This window comes from Botryllus schlosseri, chromosome 9, assembly GCF_051294905.1.
Source record: "Botryllus schlosseri isolate E-star chromosome 9, Bs_hap1, whole genome shotgun sequence".
NCBI lineage: Eukaryota > Metazoa > Chordata > Ascidiacea > Stolidobranchia > Styelidae > Botryllus > Botryllus schlosseri.
The window spans coordinates 24,642,321-24,655,603 of NC_137244.1; the positions used below are offsets into that span (position 1 = coordinate 24,642,321).

The window sequence follows — 13,283 nt, forward strand, 5'->3', positions numbered from 1 at the left end:
AAAAGAAGCGCAAAGCATGAAATGACATATTATTGACTATTTCTTTAATAATAGATTTAATGTTACGACTGCATGATATCTAGGTTTACATTTAGAACAAACGGTGTTTTAAAACACTTCGTTTAAAACACGTTTTAAACAGTGTTTTAAACAAATGCCTTTTCGAAAAAATTGTGTTTTTTTTTCAAACGTTGTCGAATTATACCGTAATTGTGTAAATACGTCCGAAAAACCATGTAGTATGAACATACAGTCGATTTGCACCCATAATAGTTGACGGATGCGATGTGGGGTGGCTGGAACCCTCGAAATCGTCGTCGGTTCAACATCAGTTTTAGCATTCATTGGTACGGAATGGGTGTTCTGATGATGATTACTGCCGACCGTAAAAATGCTGCATAACGGCGTAGTCCTGGTTAAATATATTTTTGGTCTGTTTGTGACTGGTCGGAAGCCCTTTTCGTCGAAAGAGCCATATTTATCCAATATTTTCAATGATCAATGTCAATCCAATGTGACATCACAATTAAATATTCGTGACGTCATGACTAAACAAAAAAAAAACAATAAAAACATGTTTTAAACAAGGGCCTTGTTTTAAACATGTCTGTTTTTAATTGATCTAGTCAGAAACGCATGCAAAGTATAACGAGAAGTGAAGTGAATGAAACTTTGTACTACCTTATGGTAAAGGTGTTGCCTTATTGGTTATAAATTTATTTTCGCATTTGAGTACCACGATTTTGTCTGCATCTCTAGCGCATTTCTCATATTGACCATTTATCTATGTTGGCTATACGCTGTGGTCACGGACTGTCAATAGAATGGAACTGATATCATTTATAAATTTACTGGTTTTATTTGGCGTCGTCACGTCAGTGTTAGAAAATTATGGAAGTGAGTAATTTCATTGGTAGTAGATTATTGCTAACGTGAGGTTTGGTCGCGATCACGCCGATGGGCACGTCGAAGCAAATTCGGTACGCCGCGACATTCATATACTATTCTCAAACTACCCTCCGTCCTGATATTCATCTCTCGTGACGTAACTCGATAAGCAACGTCAGGAACTCTCACTATAAATAGCTAACATTGCTGATATAACCTGCGACTTGTATGATAGTATACGAGCGGCAAAAGAAACGTAATGTCTGTGATATTTATATTTGTATGATGTATAATCACTAAGCGATAAGTATTCAGAGCAGTTTAGTAATATTTATTATTTCACCAATAGACAAGATTGGGATACAATGAAAGTTTGGAAGGAGTCGAACCGATTTGATATAGTATATCAATAAAACCAGCACTTTGGCATACACGAGTCAAAATGAGGCATGCACACGGAATGAGAAAGATAATATACTCAACAGTAGCACAGAAGTGTTTGCGAGCGATTATTTGAAACGAAGAGGCAGGCGTCGCGCGTCGGTATTCGGAGGACATGCAGGTAAAATTTAATGTCGAGAAACGGCATCTCAACGTAATCATTTATATGCGACGCAAGGGTCACGGAATCGCATTTGATGTACCATTAATTAATTCAGTGCATCCCAACCAGTTGGGCACGACCCATTGGTGGATAGTGGATCCATTACAGGTGGGTCGCGACACGTTTATAAATGTCACAAATTTCCGGTCGATATGTCATATTTCGCGCAATGAAACTACCATTAAAAGAAGACTGGGAAGCGCTGAATGAATTGATGCCCAGAAGCATGCAATCATAGGTAAATTGGCAACAGGTGCATGGGATAGATAGTCTGTATGAAACCAACGTATGCCTATATTTATATCTCTTACATATAGAACAATATCATCAGTCTAAATCTTTGCAACATTCGAGTTCATATAGTTCTTTATCATAGTTATCACAGATTTTATAGGGCGAGTAGAGAAGTTGCCTTTGCGATATCGACTCGCATCCCGATTCGCTGACAAAAAGGCGTTCAATAGAGCAGGGATATCCCTGTCAATAGAGGTTGCCGAGTCTAGATTGTGATTTGCTGACGTGACGTTCGAATGGAACACTCCCGGCTCCTATCGACCAATCGAATTTAACTCGACGCGATATCAGTGGGCGTATCGTGGAAATGACGCCATCAGTACAAGCTAGCAGTTCACCGCGGATTCGTGACTACATAACAGTGATACAGAAAAAGAAACACGTAATCATACTGGTAACATTACCATAGAATAACGTACGTAAAACACTAGCTTGGTTTCTCCAGTACTGCACGTTAGTACTGCCTAACCGAAAATGGGAGTCGTAATTTACCACCTGCGGATTATGCCATAGGTATCCAATTTGCTTAAGATTATTTGGTGAATATGTGTGTAATTCCTCAAAGGATGTTGGATTATTACGGAAAACTGTCGTCTGATACTTATTTATCGTCCGAAGTTGTTGTCATCGAATTTATAGCAAAGGCATGCAAACCTCCGTCCATTTCTGAGAGCATATTTGTATATCAATTCGCCAAACTGGGAAATTTGATAACCCAATCACAAAGGATAAATAATCCGGCATCTATTCGAAACATTCCTTCCATGTAAAGAGATAGCTAACGAATCAAATGATGGAAACTGGGGGTGTGTTTCGGCGCCATCCTGATTATATGATCAAACTGGCTTTTAACGATAAGAATTATGATCGCCTTGGTATCACATGCATTTACAATTTGCACACGACATTTCAGAGTATACGTTATATAATAGAATATTGATATAGTTATCGACCATAATTCACGTCAACAAACGGCCAAAGAAAGAAAATGAAGTGAGTAACATTTCTGAATTTGATACTTGTGATATAGAGCATAAGATTTGCCGTTATAGATTCAATATCGCACAGCGGTCAGACACCCAATTCTGAATACGCCAGATCAGTTTGGCAGAAAGAAAATGACCCTATTTGTGATAGGACGGGCAAACGCTAGTTATGTAATGCACAAGTTTCATATTCAGCGGTTTTAACGAATGGCGGGTGACTCCATCAAACACGGCAAAGAATACTTACAATCCTATCAGAGCAATAGTGGACGGCATGAAGCTGACACCAAACCCTGAAAAGGCGATGATACCCTTATCAATCGGTAAGTGTTCTGTACTGTCTGTGCTTCCGTCATTTTGAGAATTATCATTATTATATCGAATTTGAAAAAATATTGAAGACCTTCTTTTAAAACACTGTTGGAATAAAACATGCTTAAACAGCTATGGTTTATGACAAGTCTTGTTTTCAATGTAACCCGAATATCATGGTTGACGCATAAAACAAATAGAATAATAATGGTACTATGGCTAGTGGCTACGAAGAGCACATATTAGGTATACGTAATATTTCAGATGCTACCGTCCAACTGTGACTTCAAGTGAGGTCACCAATATCGACTATAAACACCAATGTCCAATTCATATATTTTTATTATCGTGGATCTTGTTATTTCGAGTAAATTTTCGTACTAATCCAATGGTCGCAATTTATATGATATTCAGACGTTGGTTATATGGATTTTGCATGTTGTTATAGATTGGACTATGCGTCACCACCACTCATACGGTTATAATAATTATGATTGAATATCGTTTATTTTGTGAGAATTTTTCATCATTTAAATATCAAACAAATAGCTGGTATAGCATGTAAGCTGCAATTCGACCTTAAAGTACTTTGCAATCGGATATATTGTTATGATTCGAAACAGGAGACCCAACAACGTTCGGGAACCTTCCGCCTCCACAAATTGCTGTCGATAGCATAATAGAGGGTGTGCAATCGAAAATATTCAACGGATACGCGCCCTCGGCTGGTTATAAAGAATCAAGAGAGGCCGTGGCGCAGTATCTTACGAAAAATGGTTCAAGAACGAAAGCAGAGGTATGATGTTTGTTTCTACAGCATAGTTCCACGTTAAAGGTTATTTGCGTTCATCGCGTTTCGTTTCTAAGCTGTTCTATACTCATTACAATAATGCTTCGATAGCTATACTAGCCAAAGTTACTACGATGACTACTAACTAAAGTAGTCATCATCACTAGAGTTACTACGATGATGGTCTTTGAGATGGGTAAAAATCATTCTTTGGCGCGGCGAAGTTGAATTCCACAATTGTAAACCGTTGCTCCTATGAGAAAAGGAATCGATTACCCCAACTGTTTTTGCGAGGTTCCCCGTATTAAAACGATCAAAAAGTTCACATCTCATTCGCCTTCACCATTGAGCCAATGCCCTGTTTTAGACAATGGATGTAGATTGTAGATTGTTTAATAGTGTATAGTCGTGTATTTGTTCAATGTTCATGCAGACTGGAGAACTAAATTACCTCTCGATACTGATTTGACAGCACAGCCCGGGTCAACTAAAATAGAAGCTAGTTTTATTGTATATATATCGTTTGATGCACATTGCACACATGATGATGGTCTCACCCGAAATATACGTTTTGCCGCGTGATAACTTGTAGATAAATAGGTGATTAATAGGATAAATTGGAGGACTAATAATATCATGACAATGGAAATGCAGTCTTGTATACAGCGTACTCGCAGGTAACTTTTGATGCATCATTCTTCGAGTTGTAAAGCATGAAGGATATCGTATTCAAGATAAGTGAACGACACATAAAATAGGCTACATTCGCCTAGGCACCGCTTGAGGCACCGCCAGCCTCGAGAGTTTATGGTTGATCTACAAGCGAAAACATGCCACAGCGCGTTACGTGTTTGGTTTATGCTTATTGCTTAATATAACCTACACAACAGGATATTTTCTTCAGTTTGACCTTGCAATTTCGCAAAATCGTCGACGACTGCACAAGATAATATCTGATACTTTGAAATAGTGTTACATCCTGTAGTTACAAATCAAATATACATATTTCAGGATGTGTTTCTCGTGAGCGGATGTTCCAGTGCAATAGAGCATGCAATTTCTGTATTATTGGATCCAGGAGACAATATCCTTATACCGAGGCCCGGATTCTCGCTGTACAGAACCCTCTGCATTTCGCAAGGAATGCAAGTGAAAAGCTATAATTGCCTGGTATGTGACATGCTATTAATGCTCGGTGCGTGTTATTGCTATACTTTGTTGACGACTTGTGAAACTTAACTAAATTGCTCTCGATGAAGTACGTAAGTAAACAGTCATGCTATGAAATTTGAACTCGCTGTATCTAAGTATCGTGCATAACGCCTATATCACGATATTTGTATCCCTCCATTCCATATATGAAAGCGATTCGGTTTAAAGTAAACAGTAACAAACACTGGAATAGATTAGCCATTAGCGTGTAGTATATTATATATCATGAATATTATATACAAATTCCATGCACGTACGTACACGTTATCAATGATAACACTATAATCACGTAAGCAAAATCGCATCATGTCCAACAGATATGTAGCTCCGAAAAGTCATATGCTGATACGGCAGCTAATTATGCACGATTATTGCATATATATTTCAGCCTGAGAGAATGTGGGAGGTTGACCTCAGCCATCTTGAAAGTCTAATTGACGAAAGGACAAAAGCCATCGTCGTTGTCAATCCTTCTAATCCTTGCGGTTCGAACTTCACTGCTGATCACGTTCGCGACATTATCGAAGGTGAGTCATATCCCCGGGTTTATATAGTCAAACAGCCGCTATGACCTCTAACTAGGCGTCGCTGAACACTGAACACTGAACACTGAACAGTGGTGACTGGTGACCCCAGTCAAATTCCTAATTCATATCAAATTCAAAGTTTTGAATTCTGATACATGTCACACGCTACAGACGGTACCTTATAAATAATATATTTTTCAACAAGTCGCAACAGGCAATGTCCGTGTGTATCGCAACACAGCGCAGACATGATCAGATCATTCTTATTGAAACACGACATCACTGTAAACTGGTTGGTTGCACTTCACGAGAGCAAGGCGACGGAATGTGTCTGTCGAAAGCAAATTGCTGTGGAGAAAATGCAGGCTAATTTCATAATAATTTCAAGTTACTGTCAAAAGAGCGATCTCGTAATCGCAAATATGTTGCATGATAATTGCAGGGTAAATGGTTGATAACAATATTTTGAACTTCAAATGTTTTCACTATATCTCAAAAATAAATATTACAATTGCAGTGACTATAAATGTAAATAATAACAATGACTACGATTCCAATTACAATAACTGCTTCATTTAATTTTAGTTGCGAAGAAAAACAAGCTTCCGATTATAGCGGACGAAATATACGCCGGAATGGTGAGTCAAAATTTGATACATGCCGTCCACCCTGAAATATATTTGGTTATTTACATGGCAGACGTTCAAACCTTTGGAGTTCACAAGCTGTTGCTCTCAGTCTGAGGATGTTCCGATTTTAACATGCGGCGGAATATCAAAAATGTTAGTGCTGCTACTGCTTGGATCTTCACTTATGGATTGGAGACTGTATAGTGTATAGTCTGGCCAGGGTTACTCACTCAAGCAGACTATTATGAAACATACTTTTCGGAAATCATGATGTCCCTTGAGAAATCGTCTTGCGTGGTCGAAAGGAATCGCTGCGTCCGATAAGATGACCATTGGCGTAGTACAAAAAAAAAGTTCATCAGATTTCTGCAGATATTAGCTAAAATTGTTCGATTGGCTAAAAAAAACGTTGCACACCAAATTTTACTCAATTCTGACTAGAAGAAGCGAAGCTATCAGAGTTTAAAAATTCTGAATTTATTATAAAAATTTTAAATATTTTTTTTTCAAATTTCACTATCTATCCCATTGTCACGTTATAATAAAACGATACACAGCAAATTTCGCTCAATTCCAACTGGTAGAAGCGAAGTTATCGGAGTTGAGAATCTTGGATTTGAAAAGAATGGTAATCCACGCTCTCTTGGATAATTTCGCTTCTGCGGCTGGAATTGAGTCAAATTTGTTCTGAGTAGTCTTTGTAGACAACTTAAATCGTGGGTTAGTCTGTAAAATTAAAGAAAAAAACATCATTAATTTAAAATTTTCCAACTCTAACAGCCGCACTTCCACTCGTTGGAATTCAGCCAAATTTGGTGTGCAACGGTTTTTAGTCAACATAACAATTTTAGTTAATATCCGCAAAAATATGAAAAAAAGTTATTTTTGAACAACCCTAATCACCATGTAGCGTGGATGTAGATCGAAAGTTTTGCAGGAATAACTTACCATTTTAAATTTTAAAATGGAATATGTCCTGTATTGTACGCTAAAAATAAGACCACTTGAATGAACTTTCGGCATGTAAGTCAGTAAGTGTAGCCTACAGAATACATACACAATGTGAATTTCACATTTACAAGAATCGTCAGTGTCAGTATCAGTTAATTAATAATTTTATCATTCCCAAGCACGACAGTAGATTTTGGTTGTGCTTCGACTAGAACAGTGGTTCCTAACCTTTTTCAACTGATCGCCCCCTCATCAACCTCGACGCAAATTTTCGCCCCCCCTCCCAATAAATACCTATCCAAAAAAGAGGACACATAATTGGGGAATTTATTCACCCAAGTCTGATCACTGGTGAATTTACTGAAGCTCACCTTTGCAAACCCGCTTGTATGATTTTAATGGAACGAATATAGTTGATGAGTTTGTATTTTCACGGATGTGTAGATGTTTAGTATCATCAATTTCTTTCAACTTCTCGAGGCTCTTCGATCCTCTATTTCGGCTGATAATAACAGAATGTAGCTTGTAGCTATACAGTTACACTCACATATATTATTAGCAGTAGGCTTACAACGTGTGCGTGAGCGATACAACGCATTTTTGCATGTATATTTAACTTTATATTCGTTACTCCATTCAAGATAAATGGCCAATTGATTTAATTCAACACAGCTAGCAAAATGTAATGACTTTGAATGATCATTCATACTTCGGAAAGTCAATTTGACTTGGATTGTGATTTGACTGGTGACTTGACTTGCCTTGACTCGAGTCACCTTCAAAAATCGATTGATTTGACTTGGCTCGAGTCAAAATGTTCAATGACTTGAGATGACCCGTGACTTGATCCCAACACTGTCATATGCAGAATAAGTCGTCTTCACGTGCATTTTGTACCGTGTTAATTAAATATATCTCACTGGACGTTCTAACATTTTAGCTCTCCAGTCGCCCCCTTGTTTCTCAAAATCGCCCACGTTGGGAACCACTGGACTAGAACATCACAATTATAGAGCCTGTGTACATACGATTTACTGAGATTTACCGAAACAGACCGCTGGATTTATTATTTTTCTCGTTTAGATTTCTTGTACCCGGATGGAGACTCGGTTGGGTTGTTATGCACGACAGGAAAAATATATTCGGAGAAGAGGTATATGCTTCAATATAGAATATATTACTTAATAGTATTCAATAACATAACTGTCATTTCTCGCATCAGTTTCGGCGTGGTCTCATGAGTTTAACGCAGCGGACGCTGGGGGCGTGCACCATAGTGCAGTCGATATTGCCAAAGTTGCTTGAAAACGCAGATAACGAATACATGGATAAAGCTGTCGGCTTGATCCAATCGAATGCAGAGATCGCCTTCAGTCGCATGTCCAACATGAGAGGGTTAAAGCCAGTCACGCCACAAGCAGCGTTTTATATGATGGTACGTCGTCGCAGTCTGTCTGCTGGCGCAATTTTTATTGTCATCGAAATGTCGCACTGTTTAGGTTGGTATTTCGTTGAGAAACTTTCCAAAGTTCAAGAATGAAGTGGAGTTCACCGAAGCAATGGTCTCCGAGCAAAGCGTCTTTTGTTTGCCTGCGTCCGTAAGTTGTTATTGCCAGATTTATTGGATATCCGTCTTAGCCTTATGTAGATGTATTTAGACAACGGATTTGATTGAAATTAAACCCATGATGTTTTGTTGTCAATTAGCTGGAAAAATATCGCCGAAATTCTAACAGGATGTGATAGGAAGATAGCTTATTCCTACATTCTATTCCAACCAACGTTTAAATATGGATCATTCCTCATTAAAAGGCGATGAGCTTAAAGGCTGGAATGTATCTAACGCAAAATAAATTTTAAGAACTATATGAAAGATGACTTTCCTTCAAAGATGCTGTAAATTTCTATTACTGAATATTTTGAAAGAATTGAATTTCTCTCTCTCCATTGGCTACTCCAAGTCGCTTCGCCACCTTCCTGTCTTTTCATTGTTTCGCATTTTTGTGGTGTAATGAACTGATAAAAATTGCTAATAAACCAATGATGATGATGATGATGATGCGTAGGTCTATATATTTTAAAATGAATTCCGATGCTTGTTTACAGTGCTTCGATTACCCGGGATTTTTCCGAATTGTTCTTACCGTTCCGGAGGAGAAACTGAAGGAGGCCTGTGACAGAATGGAGGAGTTTTGCAACGCGAATTATGTTCCTTGAATTACAATATTTTAGTGCTCGACTGTGATTGCAATCCGGCAATGTATATATAACCTTGTTCCACTTGACTGCACATTGCTTAGTGCAAGTGCATATGCGATACGAAGAGTAATTGCATGACATTTTCATATTTTGTCTATACAGGCTCGTCATATTGCTTGCCAAACTTTCTACATGAACACTTGTACAGTTATTTGTACGTTTATACGCAATTATGTTTCTGCACGCACCGTAATACACAACTCCAAACGCTATAGCTGTAAAGCAAGGATAACATAAATAGATAGCAAATCGTTCGAAGGCAGTGGCGGTAGAACACATCTTAGGCTACTCAAACCGGGATTAATAAAGGTGACATCACGATCAAACTGACAGCAGTTTAAAGCGATGAAAATTTATTTCATTCCTCTGCGAACTCAACTCGAATTACACAGGTTCAATTCAGTTTATTGTCAGTTAATTCCCTTTCAAAACACTACAAGATTGCGATAAAATGAAAAGATAGGACCATGTCGAAACGACTTGGAGTAGTCCTTGAAATCAGATGGTCATTATGTTCATCTGGGCCTAGGCCGGCATGGTTGATAGAACGATGTGTTTTCATATCGACCATGTGATAGTTGAACGACGAGGATGCGCGTGCGTGGTGCTTGTGCGCTTTTGTTCCGAGGTAAAGAATTCATTAAGATTTTCTAGCCAGTGGCCGCAATGGAACTGATAGTAAACTTGACAATTTCTAGCTTCCGCATATCGTTTGAGTAGCGACTTGTTGGACACACAACCAGGTCCTTTGGGGCCCTAGCAATAATACGGATAATCGGGTGCTGTAGTGTTTGCAGTGGCCGACGAGCACTATTACTGGCAGGTCACTCTGAAACGTCGTGACAACGAAATACGTATGATACAATGCGGTGTAATTCTGGGCTAAATTTTCAATGATTAACATTTGTGGTTTTTGAAGACCGCTGTGCGCGAAATACATTTTCTTTAGAAACCGGTTTGCACTCTGCAGAGCAAAATAGGCTGCCTAGATTGGCGTTGCCATATTTTGGAAACCAGAAAAAAAGAAACTTTTTAAAAATTTCCAGACTTGCAATAGCGGAGGTAAATGCGGAAAAAATGGTCAATTTTTCCCGCGTCATGGTCGGTTGACTAAAACAAGTCAACTTTCCAGTCCAGCTCCCGAAATTGCCGCCTGGAGCGTTACTGTGCTGACTTATTGTCTGTCAGTCGAATTTAGCCCTATATTCAACCAAAATTCTCAAAAAAGAGGGCAAAATCTCAAAAAAGAGGACATATCCTCTTATCAGAGGACTTATGGTAACCCTAGCCTATAGATGACTGTATCATCTCGCATTAGCAATATTCGTGACACTATCTATTGCTCTCTGTCGTGTTCATGCGGATCTACGTTCGTTGCGGAAGTCGTTGGGCGACCTTAGTTCTTTGCAATTCATCGCTTGACCGAGTACTGCCGATCGATAGCATTAGACGCCTACTAATATTGATTTACCTCGCGACTGGCGTCTACGTTTCGAAACGCGACTAGTTATTCCAGACGTAAGTGCACGGTATGTCTTTGATTCCAAAGGCTTAGTCAGATTCGTAGACTATACGCAACGTAACGTACATTACAGTTGCTCTGTAGTGGTTTTAACTTAAAATCTTCATTTAAGTGGCAGCTTTTGTCTTTCGGATGTGACTACAGTCTACAGCGTTTTGCTATCTATCTTCTTATTCCCAACAACGTAAGCTGCGAGTCATACCTCGCACATACTTAGCATGAAGTGAAAGCGAATCACGCAGTAGAATATTGACGATAGTTGATGCTGTCGATAGTAGCTTGTATTCAGTAGCGATATATTTACATTCAGAAATAAATATTTCACCCTTATCAGTTAAAAATGGTTGTCAAGGTTTACTACAGCAGTGTTTCGAGCAACATGGAGGTAGGTTATTAAGCATTCCGAATATAAATGCATCTTGAATTAGAATTGTTCAATGTTCATTGATCATGTATCATTTTGCAGCGCGGTCCAGTGAAAGATATCATAGAAGCATCCAGTGAGACCGTCGTTGTGTGCTTCCCTAATATGGGATTTTGATATGACGAATAGTGAAATACTGCCAAAATATAGCGATATCTCACATCGTTGAATCGGCGCCTCTTTGCGTGTCGAATGATATTACGTTACGTATCTAGAGTTGAAATCCTTCGTTTTTAGGAGTCTATTTAAATAGCTGTTGGTTCAGGTCACTTCTATTTGACTATGTTATAACTTGCGACGGGTCTAATGTACTGTTCAAATTGTTTATTGTTCTCATCACTGAATGCATGGGAAGGGCGTTTACTTTCCGAGAAACATATTTTATAATGATTGTCCCGAATTACCGAACCTGGCGTGGCCCTACGTCCGAATTGATCATTGTTGTCACGTTCACATACGCGTATGCGTCTTGCAACAGATCAAGAAAAAGCAACAACGCATCAGGAATGTTCTCGACGGCAAAAAGATTGAAGTTGAATATGTGGATATGTCAAGCGACCCAAAGCACAAAGATGAAATGCGCGAGCTGATGAAGGACCCCAAAGCGCTGCCACCGCAAATCTTCATCGACAACGAATATTTAGGGGTGAATATTTAAATGTATAGCGTAGCCTACCTACTGATATTTGGATTCGATTGAAATTTCGTTGTAGTATTGGTATCGCACCGTCCCTCTGCATTGTCAGGCCTACGGGATTATGGAAGTTATACATTGTAACTTGTAACCTAAGAAAGGAAGTGCTGACTACAAATATATAAATCCACCTTCTCATAACATTGGTGTCGGACCCCCCAAAAAGTGGGTCAATACTCAATACTTGGGCTGAGCAGAATCGAGTACCAGAGTGAAAAACGAAAACAGAACCTAACTCAGAATTTTATCACGGTCATAAATCCTACGTGCCTGTACATACCTTCCTGCACTCCTGCATGCACGTATAATTTGGATTAAAATGTTGTACTCAATTCATACCGCGGTATAAGTCGGAAGTATATGATCTGGTGTCGTGTGTCATGGGTGTATATTCACACCCGTATATTAGGGGTGGTACATGGGTGGAAATACACACTTTTTCCGTAAGACTGTAATTATTGAGCTTGTGTAGGATCCTACAAGCTACAATCTGTATAGTGTAATATTATACTTTGGCTTGGCAAACGTGTATATATTTTTAGACCATATTGCAGTGACCTTACGAAAATAGTTGAAATGGTGACATCAATTAGTGGAACCAAGAACACATAGGCAGCCCGGTTCCCACCACAAAGCTCTTTTACTCCTATGGTTTGAACATAGACAAGTTCGGGTATTCTCTTCTTTTCAGAATTATGATGCATTCGACGAAGCAGTTGAGATGGGGACTCTGCTTCAATGGCTAAAACTTTCTAGCTGAATTCAATCTGCTAAATGAATCCGCATATTCTTTCATGTTGCTGCGCTTTAGGACACAAAAGTGACGATAAAGCTTCGTTTACTATGCATTTAAACAAATCTATGAATACAATCAAGACTTTTCAAGCGAGCGATGCCGATCTGTATATTCCCCCTTTATCTTGGACATAGCGGACCTTGCTGTACCGGGTAATTTGTATCAATTACAGCCTTTGCACAAGAATTTGGTGTGATCTTCAAACTTCAACCCACGGCCACATTTACAAACTTCACTCGGGGCCCGCTTCACCACATATTTTCATATTTCTATCGACGGGAACCCTGCACACGATGTGGATTTAAAAATTGCATCGTGAACCAGTCGTTTATGCTACCTAAGTTGCCGAAATACAACTACCGAATTGAGAAAATAAATCCAGGACAGACAGGCGT

The 13,283-nt window shown here is 38.9% G+C and overlaps 2 protein-coding genes across 2 annotated transcripts in view; both read left to right on the plus strand.

The window, feature by feature from the left end:
• The window catches only part of LOC145446890 (tyrosine aminotransferase-like), a 74,016-nt gene extending 64,352 nt beyond the window's left edge, over positions 1-9,664 (plus strand). The window contains exons 2-12 of the mRNA XM_080325263.1: positions 2,700-2,779; positions 2,968-3,095; positions 3,708-3,880; positions 4,886-5,044; positions 5,475-5,613; positions 6,199-6,251; positions 6,313-6,395; positions 8,277-8,346; positions 8,416-8,628; positions 8,693-8,791; positions 9,300-9,664. Of these exons, the coding sequence (XP_080181389.1) occupies positions 2,775-2,779; positions 2,968-3,095; positions 3,708-3,880; positions 4,886-5,044; positions 5,475-5,613; positions 6,199-6,251; positions 6,313-6,395; positions 8,277-8,346; positions 8,416-8,628; positions 8,693-8,791; positions 9,300-9,410 (1,233 nt within the window). The 5' untranslated portion in view covers positions 2,700-2,774 and the 3' untranslated portion in view covers positions 9,411-9,664. The remainder of the gene's footprint in view (positions 1-2,699; positions 2,780-2,967; positions 3,096-3,707; positions 3,881-4,885; positions 5,045-5,474; positions 5,614-6,198; positions 6,252-6,312; positions 6,396-8,276; positions 8,347-8,415; positions 8,629-8,692; positions 8,792-9,299) is intronic.
• A 1,536-nt stretch (positions 9,665-11,200) lies between these two features.
• LOC145446823 (SH3 domain-binding glutamic acid-rich-like protein 3) lies at positions 11,201-13,074 on the plus strand. The gene is made up of 3 exons (XM_080325198.1): positions 11,201-11,359; positions 11,877-12,044; positions 12,784-13,074. Exons 1-3 carry the CDS (start codon positions 11,315-11,317, stop codon positions 12,850-12,852), a joined length of 282 nt encoding a protein of 93 aa, XP_080181324.1. The 5' UTR covers positions 11,201-11,314; the 3' UTR covers positions 12,853-13,074.
• The last annotated feature ends 209 nt before the right edge of the window (positions 13,075-13,283 follow it).

Excerpts from the sequence above, each read along its gene's own strand:
- LOC145446823 (XM_080325198.1), top strand. The coding sequence starts at position 11,315 with ATGGTTGTCAAGGTTTACTACAGCAGTGTTTCGAGCAACATGGAG. Across the intron at positions 11,360-11,876 it reads GTGTTTCGAGCAACATGGAG|ATCAAGAAAAAGCAACAACG; the intron begins GTAGGTTATTAA and ends GTCTTGCAACAG. Across the intron at positions 12,045-12,783 it reads TCGACAACGAATATTTAGGG|AATTATGATGCATTCGACGA; the intron begins GTGAATATTTAA and ends TCTTCTTTTCAG.